The 26,102-nt window shown below is 43.6% G+C and overlaps 2 protein-coding genes across 3 annotated transcripts; both read left to right on the top strand.

Annotated features, from left to right (window-relative positions):
- Nucleotides 1-4,679: 4,679 nt before the first annotated feature.
- On the top strand, nt 4,680-13,491 carry LOC149322979 (caveolin-2-like). Its single transcript, XM_089509747.1, has 3 exons — nt 4,680-5,078; nt 5,519-5,706; nt 12,683-13,491. Exons 1-3 carry the CDS (start codon nt 4,926-4,928, stop codon nt 12,831-12,833), a joined length of 492 nt encoding a protein of 163 aa, XP_089365873.1. The 5' UTR covers nt 4,680-4,925; the 3' UTR covers nt 12,834-13,491.
- A 5,169-nt stretch (nt 13,492-18,660) lies between these two features.
- On the top strand, nt 18,661-25,804 carry LOC149322978 (caveolin-3-like). 2 transcript variants are annotated; one of them, XR_016272326.1, is made up of 3 exons: nt 18,661-18,951; nt 23,738-24,199; nt 24,597-25,804. XR_016272326.1 is itself a non-coding variant. In XM_089485746.1 (2 exons), the coding sequence occupies exons 1-2, from the start codon at nt 18,832-18,834 to the stop codon at nt 24,086-24,088; spliced, it is 471 nt and encodes a 156-aa protein (XP_089341872.1). In that variant the 5' UTR covers nt 18,661-18,831; the 3' UTR covers nt 24,089-25,804. The 2 variants fall into 2 exon arrangements, 1 of the variants encoding a protein (XP_089341872.1); XM_089485746.1 differs by having other exon boundaries at nt 23,738-25,804.
- The last annotated feature ends 298 nt before the right edge of the window (nt 25,805-26,102 follow it).

Raw genomic sequence — 26,102 nt, 5'->3', positions numbered from 1 at the left:
TTCAGGACAGGCTGACAAATCTCACCACCCGGAACCGAGGGACCTATCACCAGTACTTCCGTTTTCCCTGGATTCACACTGAGTTTGTTCTCCCTCATCCAGCCCATTACCGACGCCAAGCAGGCATCTAGAGGAGAGATGCCATCCTTAGTTACTGCATCAGTCGGAGACACAGAGAAAATTATTTGGGTGTCATCAGCATACTGATAACACCGCGCCCCGTGTCTCCGGATGATCTCTCCCAGCGGTTTCATGTAGATGTTAAAAAGCATAGGGGATAAAATCGCTCCCTGAGGGACACCGGATGTAAGTGCCCTCTTATCGGAGCGACAATCCCCCAGCTCCACCATCTGGAATCTACCCGAGAGGTAGGACCGGAACCACTGCAAAGCAGTGCCCCCGATACCCAACTCCCCCAGGCGTTCCAGAAGGATACCATGGTCGATGGTATCGAAAGCCGCCGAGATGTCCAAGAGCACTAACAGGGACACGCTTCCCCTGTCCATGCTCAGACGGAGGTCATCAACTAAGGCGACCATGGCAGTCTCAACTCCATAGCCCGCCCGGAAGCCAGTTTGAAATGGGTCCAGAAAATCGGTGTCATCCAAGATCGATTGAAGCTGGAAGGCGACTGCTCTCTCGATCACCTTCCCCAAAAAAGGTAGCAGCGAGATGGGCCGATAGTTGTTATGAATCAGGGGGTCTAAGGAGGGTTTCTTGAGCAAGGGTTTAACCACTGCCACTTTCAATTTAGATGGAAACTGACCCTCTCTTAGAGAAGTATTAATGATGCGGTGCAACATAGTCAGCACCGCATCTCCCCCCTGAGCTGCCAACCATGAGGGACAGGGATCAAGAGAGCACGTCGTCTTCCTAACGCTTCGAAGGATCTTGTCCACTTCATCGGTACTAACAAACTCAAAGCGATCCAGTATAACTGGGGCCACGGATGCTTCGGACGCCTCTCTTACAGGACCTGCATAAATACTGGCGTCAAGATCAGCCCTGATCGGAGAGATTTTATCCGCAAAGAAGTTATTAAAATCATCACAGCAGGCTTTAGATGGTACCAGAATAGGGCTCAGGGAGGGAGGGAGCTGAGTCAGCTCTCTCACAACCCTGAACAGCTCTTTTAACTTTAGTACTCAGTTGTATATCTTTACACTTTAGGATCTTGTCTAGGTCTTTCATTGCTGCCCTTCCCATACCTATTCTTCCGATTTCTTGACTACAGCCCCCGCTCTGATCAATGTTTGATCCCAGGTATAGGAAATCTTTTACTTTCCTCATCGTCTAGGTAGAATTTGTGTATTATTTCTGTTTTCTTTATGTTCAGCAGGGAGCCTACTTTTGCACTTTTTACCTTGACATTCCTTAGTAATTGCTCCAGGTCTATGATGTTCTCTGCTGTTTTCATGGTGTCCTTGGCATATCTTCTTTATATACCCATCCAGTTATATATACCCAGTGAGTTGCAGAGGAACTTCCACAAGGGCTTCCATAAAGAGAAACAAAGTAATAATTTAGCTCTTTATTCCAAAAGATGTTTTCAAGCTGCACTTAAAAGTGATGCTCCATGCTTCCTTGATGGTTTCTTCCACTCCTCTGCCTCCTCTTCTCCCTCCTTCTCTTCTTCTTCCTTCCACCCCCCTCTTTCTCCTTCTCTAACTGATGCTCTTGGTTTATTATTAGTCCTTTGTGTTTATGATCTGAGACCTTTGGCTATAATTAAATTATGTTGCTAATTAAATTAAACAACATCACTGTGTTTTACACCTACCACCAGATGGGGACAGTTTGACAGAGGCTCCTTATTGATGGGAAAGCAAAAATTGCTCCTCTAGACAAGGCTCATGTGTTGCGAAGCTATGGTATTTCTTGCTGTGGTTTGGGAGGTGTGGGGTTAAAATATCTAAACAATGTTTTTGTTGCTCCAAAACTATTTTCTGGCGCCAACTGCAGCATTTTATTTCCACTCTCAAACGGATTTCTTCTTAATTCTGGGATATATTTTAATAAAATAAAATAAATTTTAAAATCTCCTATGCTTCTCCACCTTTAAAAAAAACACCTTATTCAGTGAAATGGTGCTTTTGAACTGTAACACTGGGGAAAAGTTAGAAAAGAAAAAGAAAGGAAGAGAAAAATTGCCATTCAAAAGCTCGAGGTGGTGTGACATGGTTTCTTTCCCAGTTTTTATCCACATAACAAGTGAAAGTTAAACTTAAGAAGGTTGCCCAATGGATTTCAGGGCCGAATGCAAATCTGCACCCATGTCTCCTCAGTGAAATGTTCTAGCCCCCCTTCCACAATGATTTCAGAAATACAGTTTGCATGGATGGGTGGCTAAAGCTATTTATGTGCCCTTGCTGCGCACACCATACGAACAGAGCTACCTGTAGATAATGTAATAATGTATGCTCACATAAGCTCTAGCCAGTGTGGGTTGAGATAAATGGAATGAGTGGAGAAGGAGAAATGCCGCCACTGGCACATTAGAGCAGCCTTTCGGGAACTTTCCCTGGAGGAAGCCTTGAAATAATTTTCAGCTCTGAATGAAAATCATTACATCTATAGCTCCAAAAATTGTTTTTTAAAAAAAATCACCTAGCAACTTACTACTGAGAAACCCTGTAAGTTTTGATTTATAAACATAAAATGCCATCACGATAGTACTTTCCATACACCCAGGGAGAACAGTGAGGGCATATAGAGCAATATTCTTAGTGGTTGCTGTCTTTGGAAGGGAAGTATCTTAAAATCCAAAACTGGGCATTCTCCATCACGAAAAGCATTAATAGTGTAGAGCAAAGCAAGAAAATATGCAGGCTGCATTAATAGAGTTTGACACCACTTTAACTACCATGTCTGAATGCTATGGGATTCTAGGATGTGTAGTTTTGTGAGATATTTAGCCTTCTCTGTCAGAGAGCTCTGGTGCCAAACAAACTACAAATCCCAGATTCCATAGGATGGAGCCATGGCAGCTAAAGCAGTGTCAAACTGCATTAATTTTGCAGTGTGGCAGCAGCCACAATCTTCCACATGTCATTAAATGGCAACTCTCATCATCCCTCTACACTGGCTCTGCTGACTAGTAGGTGCTGGGAGCCCAGCAACATCTGGAGAGTACACAGTTCCAATCACTGAGTTATAGGGACATGTACAGACATATTTTATGGTATCTATAGTGTGGTGCAGTGGTTTGAGTGTTGGATTATGACTCTGGAGAGTAGGGTTTGATTCCCAGCTTGGCCAGGTAACCTACTGGGTGTCCTTGTGTGAGTCACACTCTCTCAGCCTCAGGGAAAGGGAATGGCAAGCCTACTCTGAACAAATCTTGCCAAGAAAAACCCATGATAGGGTCACCATAGGTTGGAAACGACTTGAAGACACACGCCAACAACCATTTTTTATATTTGTTTTCTTGTTTGTGTATTGCCCATCTGTCTCTTGACCAAGGGAATATGGTATATACAGTATATGAAGACTTCAGGTGCATGGGAACATCAGCACACCCACCCATTCCGTGTCTCCTTTGGTTTTATGGACTTTCTCCCATCCCATAGCCCTTTCTGGTGCTTTTCCCCATTATTTCCAGCTTTCTCTCTGGATCTCGGCCACAGTTTTCCCAGTTGTTCTCTCCCCTTTGTATGGAAGGAGAAGGGTAGTTATGATGAGCATGTCATAAAGAAAATACTCTGCAAAGATTGAAAAAGCAAGGCTAAATTCCACAAGGCTTTTTCACCCCATTCTGATGTCTCCTTTACTGAATTTTATTGCAACATCAGATGTTTTCCTCCTCCTCTTATTTTTCCAATACTACGTCTGTCTGCTTTCTTATTGTGGAAAATCCATCAAGGTTGAAAAGACAGAGTAGCAGCACAATGCCTTTTTAATTGCTAGTGTGAGGATAATGCTCTCTCCGCCAACATGTAAATGCTTTGGAAAGAGAGTGTAACAGTGAGAAAGGGACTTACTACTCCCTCACTCTATTTAGAATGATTTCAGGACTGAATACAAAAAGGTAAAAGAGTTTACTATTATTTATTGTAGATAAAATCATTCAGGTAATCCTGTATGAGTATGTGTTTATGACCATGCCTGGACCATTTGTATGCCATGAGGCCATAATTGGCCACAGCTCTCTTGTAGGCATATCTACAAGCTGTCAAATAGCCATCATTGCTCCTAGCCAGCTGTACACAGGACTCATGCAATCCCTTCTGAGACATGGTGGCTTCCATGTGTGGAAATGCTTGCTCATTGGCATGATGTGGGCACCTCGTTTTGACAGTGAGGTGTCCCAATGTCAACAGCCACTAGATGGTGCCCCACATTGGTAAAAACCCATTTGGATTGCCATTGGAATAAACCCTAATCAAGGCCCCTCCGCTGTGTCCCACTGGACCCCATTCTGGTCCCAGTTCCAAGAATATTCTGCCCTTACATATATTTAGCTGTACTTTTTCTCACTTCTCTCCCCCTCCCTAAATCGTTTCCACTCCTCAGCAAAGGATCTCTGGGATGCTGGCATATTAATACCCAGTGTCCCCATGCATGTGGCTCACCCCACGGCTGCAAATACCAGGCGGGGGCGTGCAGTTGCCGAAAGGGAGAAAGAGATCCACCCTCCTCAATTCTCCTCACCCCTCCGATTTATGTTGGCCAAGGCTGAGAATAGAACTGGAGTCAGGTTCCTATACAGAGAGAGGAAGGCTGTGCAGGAGGCAGCTAGACAGACAAGATTAGATTAAAAACAGAGAAGGAGCATTCCAATAAAACAGGTAGTTTACATGACAAGGAGAGACATAGGGGATAGGCATTATAAGGAGGTGCCTAGGAGTGTTCCTGGCCTTGTCCTTCTGAGACAGCAGTTGTGCCTGCAGATTTGATCCCAATCCCACTTGCTCCTTCCTAGCAGGATGATCAACGATCAATACCTGATTGAATGTAAACTGGACCCAGAAGACTCTCATGCACGGGAGCCAGGAACCAACACCCTCTTGCAGTCCACTGTTGACATCCCACCTAAAGTGGACTCCCGGGATCCACGTGGGATCAACCAGCACCTCAAGGTAACACAGGGAGACAAGGAGTAATGAACACCTTGATGGAGCTGCCCAAATCTTTGGCACCCATCTAAAAGCTAAGGGCAGAGGGTGGCCTAAGAGTGGCCCACCAGTTGCCTTTGGACTGTATCTCCCAACATGGACTATGCTGGCCTGGGTGGCTGGGAGTTGCAAATCCAGGAAACATCTGGAAGGCCACAAGCTGCCCATTCCTAAGAGCTCTGCACCAATCTCTTGCCCGTTCCAAGGTGGAAGTTGTATTGCTATTAGATTTCCAGTTGCCTCCAGCTTTGAGAGTAGAAGGTTGCAATTCTGTCCCTGGAATTCATTACTAGTTCCCAAAGCAAAGAGAAAGACTAAAAGCTTCCTTTGCTCTGTAACTCCGGGAATCCAACCTCTCTGCTGGAGAATCCTCAGTGACTCGATTTCCCCATTCCTCCCAACAGCTCGAATTCTCTGACATCCTTGGTGAGCCTTCCTCGTTCCGCAGCTTTGACCGGGTTTGGACCTGGAGCGACATCATCTTTGAGAGCTCTCGCCTCTGGTGCTATCGGATCATTTCATTGCTGTGTGCTGTGCCTGTCTCCTTACTCTCCGGTTTCCTCTTTGCCTGCTTGGGCTGCTTCCACATCTGGTGAGGGTCTCCATTCCCTTTGCTCTTCCTTCTTTTGCCTCTTGGGCCTAATGGCCACCCTGTGGCTGCCCAGCACACACACATGGCCACGTACTGTCCAACTGTCCCAACTTGGCAGGATCAGTCCTGGTTAATTCTCTACTGTCTCACTTTTGCAACTACTTTTAAAACGACTTGGTTTCTCTCTCCTCTTCCCACTTTACCTCTTCATCCTCAGTTTATTTTCGTTGCTGCAAAGTGAATTCAAAGTACGAAAATAGTTTGTATTGAGTTAACTCAGCAGGTGAGGAAAGAGAGAAGGGAGCAGAGTCTTCTCCTTGTTCATTTGGTTTTGTTTTTTGTTTTTCCTATTTTTTTTTTTTCAGGCTTTCCTAAACTCACTTCATAAAATCCAGGATTTCCTTGGTTAAAATAGCAGTTTTGTATGTTCTTCCCCATTAATAACTTTGCTCTCTTGTTGCTTGGCCACATCCTTTTGGCCAAAGGCTGAATGTTACTTAGCCACATGCGTCCCAGTTTTCAACTGTAAAATGTTATAAGGTATGTGACTGTGAGCTGAACAATCTCTAATGGCCTACATGCCAACAACTTGAATAGGACATACTTTCCTAACCATTTTCAAACTTTGGCCCTGTATGGTTTCTTGCATGCTTTCACGATTCTTCAGTGAGTAGATCAGAGTAGGGGATGTCTCTGGTCCAGAGGCTGGACTGAGGTTCCCATCATCCTTCCCCTTCACCAATAGTTGCAGATATTTGGAACATAGGATTGTTGTTGCTGTTGTTGTTATTACTATTATTTCTATCCCTTCTTTTTCCCAAATTGGCATTCAAAATGACTTACAATTATTATTATTTTAATTATTAAAAAAAATTGTATCCACAAGATACAAAAGTTAAAACACAATTAAATAATCAGAAAAAAATAAAACCAGGTTAAAACATATACCATTACACACACACACACACACACACACACACACACACACACACACACCAGCACAACAGTTAGCAATATCTAGCACACTGTATATGATGGCCCTTATGTAATCATTCATCAAATGCCTATCAGAATAGAAAAGTCTTTGCTTTTCTGCAAAAAGAAAGAGGAGGGTGCCAATTTAACTTTTCTGGGAATGGAGTTCCAAAACCTGGGGGCAACCACTGAGGAGGCCCTCTCCTGTATTTGCATCAGATGTACCTGTGAGGATGGCAAGACAGAAAGAAGGGCCTGTCCAGCAGATCTCAAAGTAGGGGCTGGTTTATAAGAGAGAATATGGTCCTTCACATAATGGCAAACAAATATTATTGGGATTAATAATGGCTAGCAAATCTCCTGAGCGACAGATTCCTCTCCACCACACATGTCCTACCTGCAATACATTTCCACCCATGGAGATGGGTATGTTTAGAGAAAGGGTGGGAATCATGTGGTCATCCAGATATTGTTAGACTACAGCACCAATCAGTCCTAGCCAGCATAACAGCCAATTGTGATAGATGACGGGAATTCCAATCCACCAGCATAGAGGACCCTGGTTTAGATGACTGAGGCAATGAGGAGTTCTGCTAGTAGGGTGTGGGTACCTTCAAGTCACCTGTTTACTTATAGCAACTCCATTGATTTCTCAGGGTTTTCTTAGGCAAGGAATACTTGAAGATGGTTTTGCCAGTTCCTTTCTCTGAAATATAGCCTACCTCACTTAGTATTCGTTGATAGTTTCCCTTTTAAATACTAACCAGGGTTGACCCTGTTTAGCTTCCAAGATCAGATGGGATCTGGTGCCTTTGGAGCAGGGGTAGGCAACCTTTTTGAGCCGGGGGCCGGGTTGCTGTCCCTTAGACAACTGGGGGGCCGAAGCCAAAAAATAAATAATTAATTATTTTTTAAAATAAATAAATATATAAATAAACCTGGACAAATGTAGGACAAAATTTTCAAATGGAAGACACTTTTTTTAAAAAAAATGGAGGACACATGAAAAAAATTGCTGATTTTTTAAAAAATGTTAGTATAAATGCATGTTTCTGAGGGTTCTATAGACAATTGCCCCCCAAAGACCCCGGCGGCAATCGGCGGCAGGACTGGGCTGGGGCCGGTCCCAAGGCCTTGCCGGGCTGCATCCGGCCCGCGGGCCGCAGGTTGCCTACCCCTGCTTTGGAGCATTTAGACAGAGCAGCTCTGCTCAGGCCTCTCTTCAATTGTATATATGCCTTAGATTAGGTCCAGGGGAGGCACACTTAAGCCTAGAAGGCCATATCAGCCAATCGCCAGTGTCCTCAAAGGGCCAGGGCAAGCTGCTGTGGCCACCATTTGGGGAGACTGTCTGGATGCCATGTTGCATCAGTCCTGGCCACCTTTTAGGGCCACTGGTTTGCTGTTCCATGGTGTTGTGAAAGAGCATTTTTTAAAAGCTCCTTGGATAATATTTTTAGCCTAAGTTTAGAAGGAAGAGATGTGGGATGCCTTGAAGAGGGACCAGCGAGTCCCGAGAGTCACCCTTAAACCCCTGAAGGGCCATGGGTGGCCCATGGGTTACATAATTCTCCACTCTGTAGTGGGGTTGGGCAGTCAGATGCATGTGTCCTCAGCACATATACACCCATACGGTGCATCCTATAGTTATATGGACTTTCTCCCATACCATGGCTCTTTCTGGTGCTCTTCCCCATTATTTCCTACTTTTTGTCTGGTTCTGGGCCACCATTTTCCCAGTTGTTCTCCGCCCCCTTTGTATAGAAGGAGAAGGGAGGTTATGATGAGCATGTCTTTTTATGTTTGTTGTAGAAGAAGGTATTCACTACCTTCCACACTTGGCAAGCCCAGACTTCTATGCTCACCTATCTTCAGCATGTACAGACCCTATATATGGCCATTTAGTGACTGGGGAAGGTTGGAGGATAGCCACACAGCATCCAGCTATATTCCTGTGGCCAGATGTCAACCTCAGGAACTTGCCCTGGAGGTCCCAGAGGAAGATGTCATTATCATGCATCCAACTGTAGGAACATAACCAGGTGGTATGGGACTGTCTCCAGACCTCCTCCAGCCAGTCAGTGGGTATGGGGACTGGGGGCAGGAGACAGGAGACAGGTAAGGGCTTCCTGTGGAGTGAGGGGAACCAGACGTAATTGTATCTGGTTGAAATTTGCATTCCACAGGCTTTTTCCCCCTCCTACTTCTTCTCCTTTTGACATGCAGTGGCTCCATAGCACTTTGGCCTATCTGGAAAGTGTTCTCTGTAGGGAGAAAAATTACTTGCATATTTACTAGCACCTGAAGAGCTGAAATTTGAACACATGAACAGCTGGAAATTTGGGACAGCTTCCAACCTACCCTATAGCGACTACCACTGCATAGCCTCCAACTGTCCCAATTTGGCAGGGACCGTTCAAATTAATTCTCTGCCACCCACTTTTTCAGCTGCTTTTAAAATATCTCAGTTTTTCTCTCCTCCTCCTCCCCCCATCCCCCCTCTGTCCTCAGCTTACTTCAGTTGCTGCAATCAAAGGGCAAAAACAGTTACTCTGTACTCAGATTAACTTGGAAGAAAGGGAGGAGAGGTTAAAAGGGACATAATCTTGCACTTCCTAAGAGACCCAGGCGAAAGAAAAATGCTGCATCCTTACCTAGCTTTTGTGTTATTCTACATTACATTAAAAATAATCTTGATCACACTCTGATGTTCTTTGGTTATACATGTTTCAGATTTCATATGTGAAATGTTGAAGGGCATGCCATTATATATATGCTGCTAGCCAAGTCACAGGTCTAATCATACAATCATAGAATTGGAAGGGATCCCAAGGGCCATCTGTCCAACTCCTTGCCATGTAGGAACACAGAATCAAATCACCCTCAACAGATGTCCATCCAGCCTCTGTTTAAAAACCTCCAAAGAAAAAGACTCCACTACACTCCAAGGGAGTGTGTTCCACTGTCGAACAGCTCTTACTGTAATTGAAATGCAATTAAACAATCGGTCACTCAAAAGCCAGTGTTTATTGTGGCCCTCTTTTGCCTTTCTTTGCTGAACAGCAGAGTCTTGTGTTTTCTTTAAAACTAACAGATTTGTTTTAAGATGAGCTTTTGTAGATTACAGATGGGATGGGAAAGCAGGTTGGCATAAGTGACAGGTGAAGCAAGCAACTATAAAAACAGATGATTGCCTGCAGTGCCCTCTGCTGGCCAGGTAAGGAATCCAGAGAAGGGAACACCAATAATAGTGAACAGAGAAAGAGTGGAGGGTACTAGGTAGGATTACCAGAATAAAAACTGGATAGGCCCCCTGTACCTTGACTGATTTTGTAGAAGAGTGAGTTTGAGTGAGTGTTGCTTCTCTTGCTGAAATTTCCTCTTCTATATAACCATTAAAAATCCAGGAGCCTTATCTAGTTTTCAGACCTATAACCCAGGTTAAAAAGCCATGTCATCAGAACATAAGACTACAAACTATCGTGGGTTGGAAGGGAGACCAGAAATTGAATGATTACCCTTTATGTTGAAACATCCACATTGCATTGCAGATCGGCCTTTTCTCTGTTGCTGGGTGGCCATGTGTCAACCTTTACTCCTGAGAGTCCTCTATCTGAAAAGCTTTCAGACAGCAGCCCTCTGATTTTAGGACTGACACCCTGAACTACTCTTGATTAACACTTGTAAATCAAGGAGGAAGTTCCACTTCTTATCAGTATGTTAAACACAAGACAGACAGGAGTGTGAGGAGCAGAGAGTCACCAGTTGCCTATGTGATTCTCTTGCTTCCAAATGATGGAGATTTTAGTGCTCATGAGTCCAGTTTGAGAACAAGAAATTGATAAAATAAAAATGAAGATTTCCATTTTTATTATTCTCATGACAGTAAAAGTTTACTTTTGCCTGAACCTACTAGGAAGTGCAAGATTCCACCACCTCCTCTCCACTTGATGCTGAGTTAACTGAATCCAAACTACAGTACTTTTGCATTTTGAATTCAGTTGCAGTAACAGAATTAATCTGAGGATGAAGGGGGAAAGCAAGAGGAACAGAGAGAAACTGGAACATTTTAAAAGCAGCTGGAAAAGTGGGACAATAGAGGATTAATTGGGACAGTCCTTGACAGACTGGGACAGTTGGAAGGTTTACCGTCTCTCCTTCTCACACACACTGTCCTTCACCTATGCTTCCATTAGGCTCTGTGAGCATGTGTGTGTAGGCTTTTTTTAAAACTAAAGGACTTGATGTCCTATCATGATTCCTAGAATCTGCTGCCTGAAGTAATCAATTCATTTTATCTTATAGTACAGGCAATTCTGGATTCTTCTATTTGTACGAAAAGCTATCACTTCTACCCTAATATTGTGAAGGACAGCTGCCAAGATCCAGCAGCTAAAATCAGTCCTGCTAAAGTAGTTGGCAACATAGAAAGAAAGGAAAAAATAAAGAAATAAAGAAACCAACCCCTTTAAGGAGATGAGGAAAGACAATTAAATTTCAGTGAACAGTGAAACAAATATTAGTTTCATTTATGTATCATGGAACAAATAAGCTTTTTAATAATGAACACAAGTGGAGTAAAAAGAAAGAAAGAAGAAAACAAAGAAAGAAAGAAAGAAAGAAAGAAAGAAAGGGATAATGGATGGCATGCTCCTGTGAGGAAGGAACACCTCCATATAGATGGAAAACAAATATGGCAGAGAAAAATATTCAACCCAGTCTGATATATGATTCTTCAGTGTGCAGTAATTTTTAAAAATGTGGAATACCACCCAAAAAGTGGTATTATCCAAGCCAAAATATTATCACTCAGTTCTGACTGTGTAAACTACTAATATTTTGTATAGTGCAATACCATATCCTAAACATGTTACAACAACCATGTAGGGGTGGCCACTGCTACAGATAAGTATATTGCAGGCCACTGTAAAATTGGATCATGGGAGAGCAAACCCTATCAGCAGATGGAGGGGGACAGTTGACTCTGGAAGCAAATTTTGCATATCATGAAAGTGCAGCATTATGATTCTGGTTATTTTATGGCCAGAGAGGGGGAGGGGAGCATGTGGAATTCCTGTTCTCATCTTTCAAAATAACTTAGCAAGCTTTGCATAACATGGACCTTAAGTTTTGGGTGCATGTGGAAGCACCATTTTCAGCCCCGTGCCCCAGACAGCAAAATTTCTGGGGTCACCTAGCCCTGTAGGCTATGTAACTGAGGCCCAGCAATGTCAGCTTTGGATTTTATCACATGAGGCTAAAAAAGTGAAATTTTAACAAGATAAAAGAATCTTTGGCCAGTACTTATCATACAATGTCATGTCCATCCTGCTGCTGCTGTCTCACATTCCTTTCATTACTGTCAGGCACCTTGTCATTGATGGGCAAAACCCGTCAATAGGCTCTCAATCTCTCTGCTGTTCCATTGCTGCCTTTGTGAGATAGATCCCTCTGCTGCAGTTCTGCTATTCAATCAAGCAAACATATGGTGTGTGGGCATAATTCTGCTCTCCCCCTCTCCTTCCCTCACAGAGATCACAGTTCCCAACACATTCCCGAAGCCAACTGCTCTGTGCACATTCACACAACAGCCAGCTTTGGGAGGCAGTTTGCAGCTGCAGTCACACAGGGCTGCTGTGTGAATGTGCACACAGCAGCCCTGAGTTTCCATAGGGGAGAGGACCAACAATCGCAGTGGCCAACACCTTCCCGAAGCCAGCTGCTGTGTGCACATTCACACAGGAGCTAGCTTCAGGTGGCAGCTGGCACCCACAATTGCTCATTCGCACCCTTCCTTCTGGAAGGCAATGTTTGTCAGTGTGGAAAGCAGATCCTGCAACCACAGATCACCATAATGCTATTGTGGGGGAAAGTATGATAAGAAATGATACCAAACCAGTATGCTTCCATTCTTAAACTAGCACAATTGTAGTGGGACAGCAGGCAGGTGGGATAAAGTCTTTTGTGTAATTTTAGCAGTACCGTGCATTTCTTTCCTTAGGTGCGTGATGCCCTGTATCCAGCTGTGCACAATGGCAATGCCTCCAGTCCGCACCTTGTGGGCCAGCATCCTGGATGTCCTGGTGGCCCCACTCTGCACCAGCTTGGGACGCTGCTGCAGTGCCATCTACCTCACCGTGACGCAGAAGTGACAAAGGGTCCCCTCCCATGCAGCATCAGCTACAAAGACTCGCTTTCTTCCCATCTCATTCAGACCCACATTGACCATGTTTGATTTCACAGAAAGAGGCCTTTTCACCTCAGGATGAAAAAGTGGAACCGGCACAAGGGAAGAGGGCAGATGGAATGAAAAATGGGGATGCTAGCAACTGAGGGAAATGGGGAAGGGGTGAAATCATATTCCCAAATTTTATTCTCCTCTTTCCTTGAACTAAATCTGTAGCATGGACTTCAGAAAGGGGTTCCTGAACTTTACTCCCCATTCAGGAGCTGGAAACACAAAAGCCTGATTCCTAACACCACCCTCCTCAATTCCCTAAAATTATCATCAGTTTAGCCACTAAATGATATCTGGAAAGCTGTCTAACCCTATACTGCCCATATAAGAATCATCTCAAGGAAGCAAAAGGGAAAAGCCTTCTAACATGGCAACTTGTGGGTGGGATAGCCACAGAGCAACTGGGGAAACTCCATATCCAGCACGGATTTCCAGGAAAAAACAGCATTATAATTGTGAGTGCCAACCTCCACCATCTCCAAACTCTCCTAGACAACAACAATAGTTGAGGTTTTGAATTATGTTAATCCCTCCCTTCCCGTTTAATAAAAGAAACAAAATTGTTCTCCTTCCTTTTGTGTGTGGAAACTTCTACTGATTCACTTCAGATAAACCAGATATAAGTGAACCTCCTAGGAAAGCCAGGGGGGAGAGCTGTATGTGGCAGAGTGGTCAGTGTGGTCTGAGCATTGGCTTTTGACTCTGGAGACCAGCATTTCAATCCCTGCTTAGTCATGGAAATCCATTGGGTCACCTTGCAATGGCAAATCCCCTCTCAACAAATCTTGCCAAGAAAACCCTGTGAGAGGGTCACCAGAAGGCAGATTTGATTTGATGAAAGTAATAGCAAACTTTCTCTGAACAAATATTGCCAAGAAAACCCTGTGATAAACTCACCTTAGGGTCACCATAAGTCGGAAACAACTTGGAGGCACACAACACACGCAAAAAATGAAGCACTGTTTGACACAGTGGTTATGGAACTGAGGTGTATAGGCAGGCTCAGATCTTCCTACCTACCTGAGACAAAGGACAAAATAGCATCACACATACCCATTTCCAAATACAGAAGCTGACTGGACTGAACCAACAGTTGAACTTGCCATCAGCACTGACACTGAGACAGCATTCAGTTGTCTGCCACCACAGCTGAGAGTTGTGGCCTAGCCTGTGGGAAGAAGGTGTAAGACAGTCCACAATGGCACACAGAGCTCTTTCCGCAAACAGAGGGGAGTATTTCAGATATTCAGGAGGAATGGTCAGGGAGGGAGCTACTGCTACTACCTCCCAGTATCTGTGGCTGTTGTCCAACTGCCAAATGACAGGGGCAGCCTTTGGATGTGTGGACGTTACTAGAGTGTCTAGTTTGCAAACATTACTGCAGAACTTCCTGGCATTAACAGCTGTTTGATAGTGGAACAGGCTGTCACAGAGGATACTTCACTCTCCTTCATTGGAGGTTTTTAAACAGAGACCACCTGCATCGGATCAAACATTGATAAAAACGGAGGCTGCAGTTAAGAAATCAGAAGACGACTAGGAATGGAAAGTGCAGTGATGAAAGAACAAGAAAAGATCCTAAAGGGCAAAGAGCCTGAGGGCAGGGAACTGTCTGATTAAAAATAATATTGTAAGCCGCCCTGAGAGCCATTAGGGCTGCAGGGCGGGATATAAATACCTAAATAAATAATAAATAAATAATATACAACTAAGCACTAAAATCAGAATCGTGCAAACCATTGTATTCCTCATCACTATGTATGGATGTGAGAGCTGGACAGTGGAAAAAGCAGACAGGAAGAAAATAAACTCATTTGAGATGTGGTACTGGAGAAGGGTGCTGAGGATACTGCAGGCAAGCCAAAAGGACAAATAGGTCCTTGAACAGATCAAGCATGACATTTCTCTGGAAGCCAAGATGACCAAATTGAGGCTGTCATACTTTGGCCATATCATGAGAAAGCATGACTCATTAGAAAAGGCAATAATGCTAGGAAAGGTGGAAGGTAGAAGAAATAGAGTAAGGCTGCAAGTTAGATGGATAGACTCAATCAGAGAGATCATGGTCATGAATTTGTAGGATCTGAGAAGAGCAGTGGAGGACAGGGGATCTTGGAGATGTCTCATCCACAGGGTCGCCATATGTCAAGGTCGACTCAAGGGCAGTTTACAACGACAACTGTATTAGCTGGGAGTTGGACTATATGGCTCTTGGGGTCCCTTCCAACTCTACAGTTCATCATTTCCTTCTCTGTAGCGGAACTCATATTGTAGGAGACACAGCCAAATCCTTGTTGAGTTTCATTCACTTGCTTCCAAATCAGTGTGCTGTAGGCTATCTCATGGTAGCCCCATCTAGAGACGGATAAGAGAGACCAATACACACCTCTACAGTGCCAGGAAAATTCACCATTAAATGCCACATTTCTTTTGCATTCTGCCTCCAAGTATACTGAAGGCTGCAGCTGGTGGTGCCTATCATCATAGTCCCCTCAATAGCACTGGCTGGCAGCAAGGCTGTTGCGTGCACTTATGCAGTAAGTGTAACGTTACAGGTACATATCTCCCTTTCCCAGCCACACCTTGGAGTTGGCCAGATGCCACCATATAGCTGCCAGCAGCACCAAAGGTAGCAGCACATTTCCTGTATTGCTATGTATTGTATATGTATTATCCTACTTGAGAGTATGTATTTTCCCTGATGAAGATTAACCTTCCATTTTGAAGCCAAGCCCTCCCTCCAGTCCATCTGCCTTGGTCCAGGCCTCGGAGGTAGAGAGGAACTGCTGGACCTCTTACCCTTTCCCTCCACCACTCTCTTCTCCTTCTGTGTCATGTCTTTTTAGATTGTAAGCCTGAGGGCAGGGAACCGTCTAACTAAAAAGATTGCATGTACAGCGCTGTGTAAATTTACAGCGCTTCATAAATAAAGGTTTATTATTATTATTATTATTATTATTATTATTATTATTATTCTTGATCAGATATCAATGCATCACAGTGGCTGGGGAATCCATGTTTGGCCTCCTGCCTAAAATACAAGAGATGGCTAGTGAAAGTTAAATTTAACCTTAAAGCAAAGGGCGATCCCTGGCAGCCTAACTGAATGCAAGGCCAACACTTAATCATCATGTGAAGGTACCACTAAATTGACATAATTTATGACAGCACCAACAACATTGATAACAGCATCAGTACGTGATTTCATACAGATTCTAATTTCATTTCAAGTTCTCCACCTCTGTGTATATATGCCCATTGCTTTGAATAGGCTTACAGTGAAAAGGAGCCTTTCTTGTGAGGGACCCACCGCACAGACTGCTTCTCCTTTTGAAAGAGTTCATAGGCCTGACTTAGGTTTTTCCAACTATAGCAGGTAAACCATTTGTGCCTGATTCAGGCCCGTCAAGCACAGGTAAATTCCAAACCAAGAAAAAATAAAGGAACTACATGATGATTGACAATAGTTACTTCTCACTGCCTTCTTCCACTAGAGCAGTGATCGGCATAGTGCAGCCCATGGACTATATATAACTATCAGGGTCATTTTTGTGAGCCCCAAGGGGCATAGGGACATTTTAGCCACATTTTAGCCACACAGGCCCTTTAAGTATAGCACGGCAAAACTAAAGGAAATAAATCTGTATTTTCATGAAAGGGCAGCAAATTACTAGTGTTTTTTTAAACACCTTTATTATTCATTTGTTGTGCCAAGAATGAGCATTGGGGTTGCCTAGCCCTGCATCTCCAGTTTACATGGATCAGGCAGGAGACAAGGGGTCACCCTCCACTCTCCTCTGCACCCACCTCCTGGCTAGAAGCAAGAAGACTAGATTAAATGTTCCTTATCCCGTCTCCCTGAGTAAATAAAAGGAACCCTCATTTTACCTTCATCTGGGAATAAATTCTGTTTCAATTTCAAAACAGGCAAATACGGTATGTGTGTCTGAATGATAAACTGAGAGCAACTACAGTTGGGACTGTGCTTAATGACATCCACAAAGGCCATCTCTGTTTACAGCAGCTGTTTTTGACCCAGCATTGGCCCATTGTGTTGTTATTTGTAGAACACACTGAATTTAGGTCTGAGGACATTTTATGGTCTTTATCATGCTTGGCCTGCCCTGACAATAACCAAGCAAGGCTGATCATTATGATTTCAATTTTACTTAAGCCGGGAGATCATTATGATGTCAATTTTACTTAGGCCTTGACACCACAATGGCCAAAAACTGGATTCCAAATCTGTCCAGTGAGTCATTTTTCCCCATGGGAGGAAGGGCTTGCTAGGAACCTTGATAGGACAACTGTGAGTGAAAGATTAAGATTGTCCACTCCCCCACACTCACACTTTTGACTGAGCCAAAATATTTCTGTGTGACTTGACATGACTGATATTCTCTCATTCTCATACACATAGAGAGACAAAGAGAGCGAGAGCGAGAGAGGAATCCCCTGCCTTTCTAACAGATTAAGGACTGGAGGACTCCCAGAAAGTGACATTTGGTTAAAAAGTGTAACCCAGGTTTTTTAAGCTTGCAAATACATTTTGGCAACTGAAAACATTACTAACACACTATATATATCCCTTTTGCATATGTAGACAAGCTAAATTAACATCACACACACACACACGTGTGAGCCTCGTAGGCAGGTGAATCCTCTATCTATCCATCCATCCATCCATATGGGCAGGTGCCAAGCATTGTCCTCACAAACAGTTTTGAATAATAGATATCTATCTTGAAAATACAACAGTTTTAAAGAGAAGAGGACAACTGAGCATGTACATAAAGCTTCTTTACCATCTTCCCCCCTCCATAGCACCCAACCCTCACCCTGCCACACAAGAGAATAACTTCTAAGCAGGTTTCAGCCCTAGCTGAAAGAGCATCGGGGGGCAGCCAGCCCTACTAGCAGACTATCCCTTGCAATATGAAACCCAGATAAAGGAAATTACTAAATTCATACATACATACATACATACATACATTAATAATCCTGCTGTTAGTCCCAACTCAAGTAGATCCACTGTCCCCGTGGTAATTTTAAGTAAACACTTGCATGTAAGTTCAATTGATTCAATGGTCTTACCCTGGTTAGGACTAGCAATTGGATTTAGGCCACCAACACCAGGTAGGGGAAGGGAGAACTACTGTGCAGCCCATCCTTTAAAACTATCTTTTTATTTTCCCCATCTAATAATCAGAAAAGGAAAAAAGTACAGGGAACAATCTCCTCTTAAGAAAATGGATAACTCCCCAAAAGTTGGATTCATACTGATGTTAGGGATAACCCAAAAAACTGGATTCATACAGATGTTCGGAACATTTAATATTATGAAATAATGGCTGTTTAATTGCATTTTATCCACAACTCTATGTTTTTAATGTATGAATTAGTGGGTTTTTAAATCCGTATTCTATCTTTGTAAAGGGCTTCAAATCCCAGTTTTGGAGGGAAAGTAGGATACAAATAAAATTAATTTCTTCCAAAACGTTAGTAGGTGTTGTTCCCCAGTAATTGGGACGCCTATCCAGATGCAGAGAAAAGCAACTTCTTCCTCTTCATGCAGTCAGGGTAATAGCAACATCTGAAGAATTATTATGTGCAGGATCTCTGGACTAAAAAAGGGAAGGGAGGCCCTTTATTGTAACTATGTGAAGCCCTGCTAAAAACAACTCTGCCCTGCCCTAGAGGCAGATTCATTCTGTCTCTGAGGCCGACTATTTTCAGAACAGCCTTCGCTCTTGCTGTGAACTGCATGCAGTTCAGAAAGATTTAGCAGGTGGGGAAGAGAGAGACAGCCGTTCGGCCTGACAGCCAGGGACAACTGGCCGCCACTACTATCATCACGGCTGCTGCTCTTCAGAGGGAAAGAAGCTGAACAGCAGAAAAAGACTGGGAGAGCCATGGCCCAACAAGAAGATGAAGAGGTCACCCTGGGGAAGATGGACTCCCGGGACCCCCTCACCAAAGAGATCGATTTGGTGGAAAGAGACCCCAAACAGATCAACCAAGACGTGGTCAAGGTGAGAACCCTCCTAAAGTATATGGGGAACAGAGCAGGGGAAAGACTAATTCTTCCCCCTCTTGAAGTAAGGGGATGGGACAAGGTGGCCAACTTTGTTAATTAATAATAATAATTGAGAGCCAGTGTGCAGTGTAGTGGTTTGAACCTTAGACTATAACTCTGGAGACCAGCATTAGAATACTGGCTCAGAATGGAAACCCACTGGGTGACCCTGGGCAAGTCACACTCTCTCAGCCGCAGAGGAAGGCAATGGCAAACCCCCTCTGAACAAACCTTGCCAAGAAAAACCCATGATGGGTTCACCTTAGTGTTGGCGTAAGTCAGAAACAGCTTGATGATATAAAACAATAATAATTTTAAAATCTTCAGCGATAAAAGAGAACTCCATTTGGAAACTGAGGTCATGACTGCAGAGAAGATGGATTGATGCCAAGCATGCCAGTCAAAGGCTTAAGACGGAGTGCGGAGTAGAGTTTTCTCTGCCCACCTTTTTATTAGTCAAGTTTTTATTTCTGCCTTAATATTATTCATTTAATAAAGGGTTTGCTATTACACCATAAGCACTTGCTTCTCTAAAAGAAAAAGATACAGGAGGGAAAGGGAATTGATACCTACCCTGAGCAACATTGGATGTTAAAACCCACCTGAACTACCACATATTAAAGCAAAAAGGCATTATACAATTGGCCCTCCATAACCACAGATTGTTTGACCATGGTTTCAACCATCCATGGCTTAAAAATATTCAAATTAAATTAAATTCCAAAAAGCAAACATTGATTTTGCTATTTTAAATAAGGGACACTATTTTACTATGCCACTGTATTTAATGGGACTTGAGCATCTACAGAATTTAGTACCCACGGGGCGATCTGGAACCAAGCCACAGTGGATACTAAGGGCCCACTAAACATTATAAATGTTTGAAATAAAATAGAATTAAATAAATGTAATAATTCTTGATAGAAGAGGGAACTGAAGAATAGGAAAGGCAATTATAACCAAGGATGAATGCAGCAAATGGAGGTCCTTAAAGTGATGGGAGGCTTAGAAGTGGATGAGGGGTGGGCAACTGCAGAGGATCTAGAGGCCACTTTCCTGCCCAGGTGCCCTCTAATGGCTGCACAGGCTGGCAAAAACCTGGCAATGGGCAGATGTCCACTTCTGCTTTTAAAACTTGCGTATTTTAAAAATAGGGGTAAGTGGGCTGTTTATGTGTGTTATGTGCCTTCAAGTCATCTGTCAACTTATGGACACCCCATGAATTTCCTAAGGTTTTCTTAATCAAGGAATACTCAGGGGTTGTTTTGCTATTATCTTTCCCTGATAATGTAGCTTACAGCACCTGGTGTTCATTGGCAAGCTCCCATCCAAGTACTAACCAGAGCTAACCCTGCTTAGCTTCCAAAATCAGACAGGATCTCATGCCTTTAGGGTAAGATGAATTGCCACTCCTGGGGCTTAGCAAGACAGGCAAGCCTACCTTTTTGGACAGAAAGCAGAGGAGTCAAGGGACATTAAATGGTTATGGGAGCTGGCTGCTGCCCTTTCCACTTGACACCACTACACACACAGGTTGCCAGAGTGAAAACTGGAGATGCTTTGTCCCTTTAACAGCTGTGTAGGAGAGGAAATCTCAGCAAGTGTTGCTTGTTTGCCTGGTTGTGTGACATAGCCTATTCAAATTCTTCTTTCTACACATTCGTTTCATTTATATGTTTATTCATTTATTTCATTTCTATGTCGCTTTTCTCCCAGAAAGGATCCCAAGGCAGCTCACAAAACAGCCATTAACAGGAGGTGTCTTTAGTTTTCGTGCTGGCAGTACTAGGACACAAACATGCTATCCACCTTAGACGCTTTTGTCAAGATGAAAGCTCAGGTAGATGGCTCTTCAACCCCTTTCACTGTAAACAACAGATATTCTAGATTTCTGGTAGTAGGGCGCCGTTAGGTACATGAGCTGTCCAGATACAGGCAACACTGCAAGGCCTAGTAAGTGGGGAAAATCTACTTACACCTGTTGATCTCTATGTGATTACAACCAATGAGCTAATGTTCCTGAAAACTGGGTGCATGTTCATTTCAAAACCAGCCCATCCTTGGTTGAAAATTTGTAACTTTGTGACTTTGTCAAGAAATTCAAAGATAAACCCAATCATGTCTGCAGAATCAGTCTGTAGATCTCTCTAAATACTGACTTTGTCAAGTCAGGGAGTGAAGACAGGAAAAATAGAGCAGCTTTGTCTTCATAGAAAATATGGAGTATTAGAAGAAAAAAGACAGGTCCGAAGAGGCCCAAGGCAATCAGGTCAATTTGGGCTGCATCTACATTGCAGAATTAATGTTGTTTGACACCACTTTTAATGGTCTTGGCTCAATGCTATAGAAGTCTGGGACTGGTAGTTCTGTGAGATATTTCCCCTTCCCTGCCAGAGAGCTCTGGTGGCACAAGAAACTACAAACCCCAGGATTCCATAGGATGGAGCCATGACAGTTAAAGTGGTGTCAAACTGAATTAATTCTGCGGTGTGACAGCAGCCTTAGTCGTCTGCTGAGCCAATGCAGGGCCAACCCTCCCTTTAGTCAGAGAGGGGTTACTGCCTCAGATGGTCCCTCTTGGAGGTCAGCAGCCGCAGCCTCCTGGCTGTTCCCTTTCCCTCGGCCAGTAAAACATTTCGACCCAGTCCCTTGCAGGTAGCTCCCTCAGTAAATCTCTTCCAAAGATAAAATGAATGCATGACACAAAGCTGTACATACCTGATGGTTCCATAAAGCTGAAAATAAATTTGATCAAAAAATAAAACAGGGGAGTAAGCAGCTTGAAGATTCAGTATATACAGTTGGTCCTCTGTATCCACAGATTCAACCACCCATGGCTTGAAAATATTCAAAATAAATATAAATTCTGAAAAAGCAAACTCCGATTTTGCCATCAAGACAGAAGTAGCACTATCACACTTTTGAAGAGTCGTGCAATAATGATGGTCCCCAACACACAATGTTTGCACTTACTGGACTAACAAGATTGTGGCGCCTTACGAGCGTGGTGTGATAAAGTCCTAAGATGCAGTGGTCTTTCCAGTTTGAAGATGCTATGAATTGCTGGTTGCCTCCCTTTTCAAGGAGGCTTACAAGGCTATAAAAAGTGGAGTGGAAGCTTGAAGGAAATAGAAAAAGGCACCCACAAGCATAATGCTAGTAATTATATAAGTTAATAATGTGCCACTTTGCACTAAACGTTTGCAAGACTTGTTCTCACTCTGTTCCTACACACATGAATTTGACATTTGTTCCTTATAAGTAAAATATTTCTGCCCATTTTGATAAAGCTAGGAGTTTCCAACTATTAAAAACAATGAATTTTTTTACCATCACAATTTTTTTAATTCATACTACATTATGCTTAATTTCCAGAGGAGACTGTGACATATTATTTGTCATAAAGTTGGCTTTATCATAGGGTGACCCTATGAATGAGAGATCTCCAGAATCCCTAGTCATATGCTGCCCTGTTCAGGTCTTGCAAACTCAGAGCCATGGCTTCCCCGAGTAAATTTACCTGTAATGCAATCTCCCTCTTTTCCTAGTCTTCCACTTTACATTATCCACATTATCATCTTTTTCCAATGAGCCACATCATCTCACAATGTCCAAAGTATGGCAGCATCAGTTTAGTCATCTTTGCTTCTAGTGAAAGTTCAGGCTTCATTTGTGCTAAGACCCATTCTTTTATCTTTTTAAGTCTATGGTATCTACAGCTCTCTTCCTCAATACATTTCAAATGCATTTTCTTCCTATCAACTTTCTTCACCATTCAGCTTTCACACCCAGCCATAGAAATCAGAAATATTACATATAGCTTGGACGATTCTGGTTTTGGTATAGTAGTGGACTGGATATCATTCCATCTGTTTGCCATGCTTAATAGTGGCAGGCAACATATACTGCAGGACAGTTATTGGACTTCAGTTCTCATTGGCCATTCCAATGAACCTGAAGCATCATACATGACTCTCCTGATCCTTGGCCTACCCTTTTTCTTTGCAACAGTCCTGCGAGATATGTCCAAGATCGCACAGCAGGCTTCATGGTTCACTGGGGATGTGAATCAGAATCTCTCAGTTAAACACCACTAACCCCTACAGTGCAACTGGTTCTTGACTCTGGAAGTCAACTACTCCATCCCCTTGCTCAATGCAGAATCTGTAATGCAAGATGTAATTATAAGACCCTGACTGCTGGGGCTCCCAACTCTTCTTAAGTGTTTGTGTACAACCAGGAAAAGAATTAGTCACTGCATACCACTCTAACACTTTACATCTGGAAAGGAAGCCTCCTATAAAATTTAAGTATGGAATACAGAAGCAGTGAGGGTGGAAGAATGCTTAACATTTTCCTATGAATGCAAACCCCTACACACAGAGATAAATTCCCTTGTCTGTGGGGGAGAAAGTGGGAAGCAGTAAGCATGCACCTCTCCATCCTTTTTCACTGAAAAACACCCTCTATCAGAAGCTGGTTTGGCATATTATAATAGAAGCACCCTTGGGATTTTGTTATCTTCACATAAAATGTTTAGCCAGGCCTGATGTTAACTTAAAAGTACATCCTCCTGCAGCAGCATAAACAGCACCTGGAAGCCTTTCCTCTTAACTCTAAGTATACAGGTGGTACTCATCAGACAAGGAAATGCATTCTATGTATGCTCAGTGGCACATCATACATCCTGCTTTAAAAACCAAGCCCTGCCTGACTCATAGCCTCTCTTCCCATTTTGCCAGGTGGACTTTGAAGATGTGATTGCTGAACCAGAGGGAACCCACAGCTTTGACGGGGTGTGGAAGGCCAGCAACACTACCTTTACGGTCAGCAAGTACTGGTGTTACCGGATTCTGTCAGGGGCGCTGGGCGTGCCCCTCGCCTTGCTCTGGGGCTTCCTCTTTGCCTGCGTCTCCTTCTGCCATATCTGGGGGGCCATGCCTTGCATCAAGAGCTACCTCATCGAGATCCAGTGCTGCGGGCGCTGCTACGCCTTGTGCATACGTACCTTCTGCGACCCCCTCTTTGAAGCGGTGGGAAAGATCTGCAGTGACGTCCGAGTGGCCCTGCGCAAGGAGCGTGCCAAGGACTGAGGCTCCGTTTTGGACCAGGACAGGACTCTAGCGTTATCTTCCTTTCCTTCTCTTCCCTTGTTGGGTTAGGATCCCTGCCTGAGTCCTTGTTCTCTGAAGCTACACTTGAAGGTGGGAGCTCTCTGGCTGGTAGACGTAAGCCATTCACTCCCTGTCCTCATAAATTACTCTCTTTTGATAGTCTGGTGGCCTAAACTGCACAATCCAAACAATAGCCCCAACAGGCAACAGAATCTGGTGGAGATTCTCTTCCTACTCTTCTGAAATAAGCAGGAGTTGTGCAACTGTGCAGTAGCACTATGACAAGACCTCCTGCTCATTTCATGGGGTCATTTCAGTGGGATCTGCCCCTCTAGGTGGGTCTCCCATCCTACTATTCCAAATGGTGCTTACCATCTCTTTCCTGAGGCAACCATTTCATAGAACTGCTGTTTACAGAATGAAGGCACTGTGTCTGATCATGTAACTGCCTCACTATTTACCCAACGTTCTTTCCTCTCACCTACAGGTGCCATCTAGGAGCAAGGTTTTCTCCACCTCACCATACCACTAGAACACCATCTTTGCAAAGCAAGGGTTTGCACAGCAAGGATAGACAATCGGTGCTACACTTTCCCAGTAGGGAGAATAGATAGCATTGCTATGGCAACTGCATCCATACTAAATATTCAGCTGCGGGGAAATGCTGTGTGCAAGCACAAGGTTTTTCTCTTTCTCTCTTTCAACCAGAGCAGACAGCCCCTGCTCCCTCTTAGGAGGCAGGGAGTTGGTATGTCCTGGTGGCTTTACTCCAGCTGGGCAAGTGAAAAGGGCAAATCACAAGGCCTCAGATCACACATATGATTTGGGGTGTGATTCCCAATGGGCCTGGGATTCGATCATATTTTAATGGGTTCAACAACTTCAAAATAAACCCCATCATTAGGCAGTATGCCAATATATGATTTAAACAAATTGGCTCAAATACCGTATATACTCGTGTATAAGTCAACCTCATATATAAGTCGAGGGCAGGCTTTGGGGGCAAAATCATGCATTTTGATATGACCCATGGATACATCGAGGGTCAAACCCAGGGGCATATAACAAAGGATTTAAACGGAGGGGGGGAAACACCACTTCACTCCCTCCTTCTCCCTCTCTGGACCTCTCCCAAAGGTCACAGTCTGGGCATTTGGACACAAACCTCTAAATTTCCCTCCCTTCCCCACAACCTTCTCCAAGGATGATGGCTTGCAAAAAGGGGAACAGACCTCTGATTTCTCTCCCTTCCCCACAACTTTCCTTGAGGCTGATGGCTTACAGAAAAGAGGGACACAGACTTCTGATTTCCCTCCTTTCCCCACAACTTTCCCCAACGCTGCTGGCTTGCAAAAGGGGGATACAGACCTCCAATTTCTTTCCTCCTTCCCTTCTCCACAGCTTTCCCAAGGCTGATGGAGATGTATTACCATAGTGACCTGTATTTGTGTCTACCTAGGATTTTGGAGCCCATTTTTGGGCTTAAGTTTTTTGACTTATAGATGAGTATGTGTGGCTTTGTTGCTTCTGTTCTTCCAAGGGACGCCAGTCTTTATTCCGAGAGTCATCAGCAACTTGCATTTTTAAGTCCAAGTCCAGCAATCCAGCCATTGGCTTTACTTCCTGCTTTGAACTGAACAATCACCATTTAAAATAAAAACAGAACTGCACTGTATGAAAATATAGGGCAAGCAATCCTTCAGTGTCTTGTTTATTCCGTATAAAATCCCGACTGGCGGGCACTCTCTGTGGAGAGTTTACAAATCCAGTTTATTGCAAGAGACAGAGGGTTAAAGAGATATCAGGGGGAGGGGATCACAGTACAGAATCATTTTCTGGTCATAGAGAAATTAATACCAGGGCTGTATGTATGCTGCAATTTTGAAGGAGCACAGAAAAACAAAAATACAGGATGTGGCACCAGGCACAGTATTCTGCTTCCTGAGAATCTCAGCTTTAAAAACAAAAAAAAGTAAGCTTCTAGCCCTTATGG

Source organism: Sceloporus occidentalis, unplaced genomic scaffold (genome assembly GCF_023333645.1).
Source record: "Sceloporus occidentalis isolate IW3139 unplaced genomic scaffold, rSceOcc1.0.p SCAF_1, whole genome shotgun sequence".
In the NCBI taxonomy this organism is placed as follows: Eukaryota; Metazoa; Chordata; class Lepidosauria; order Squamata; family Phrynosomatidae; genus Sceloporus; species Sceloporus occidentalis.
Note: the sequence above shows the minus strand (reverse complement) of the source record. Positions and strands in the feature narration are given on the sequence as shown.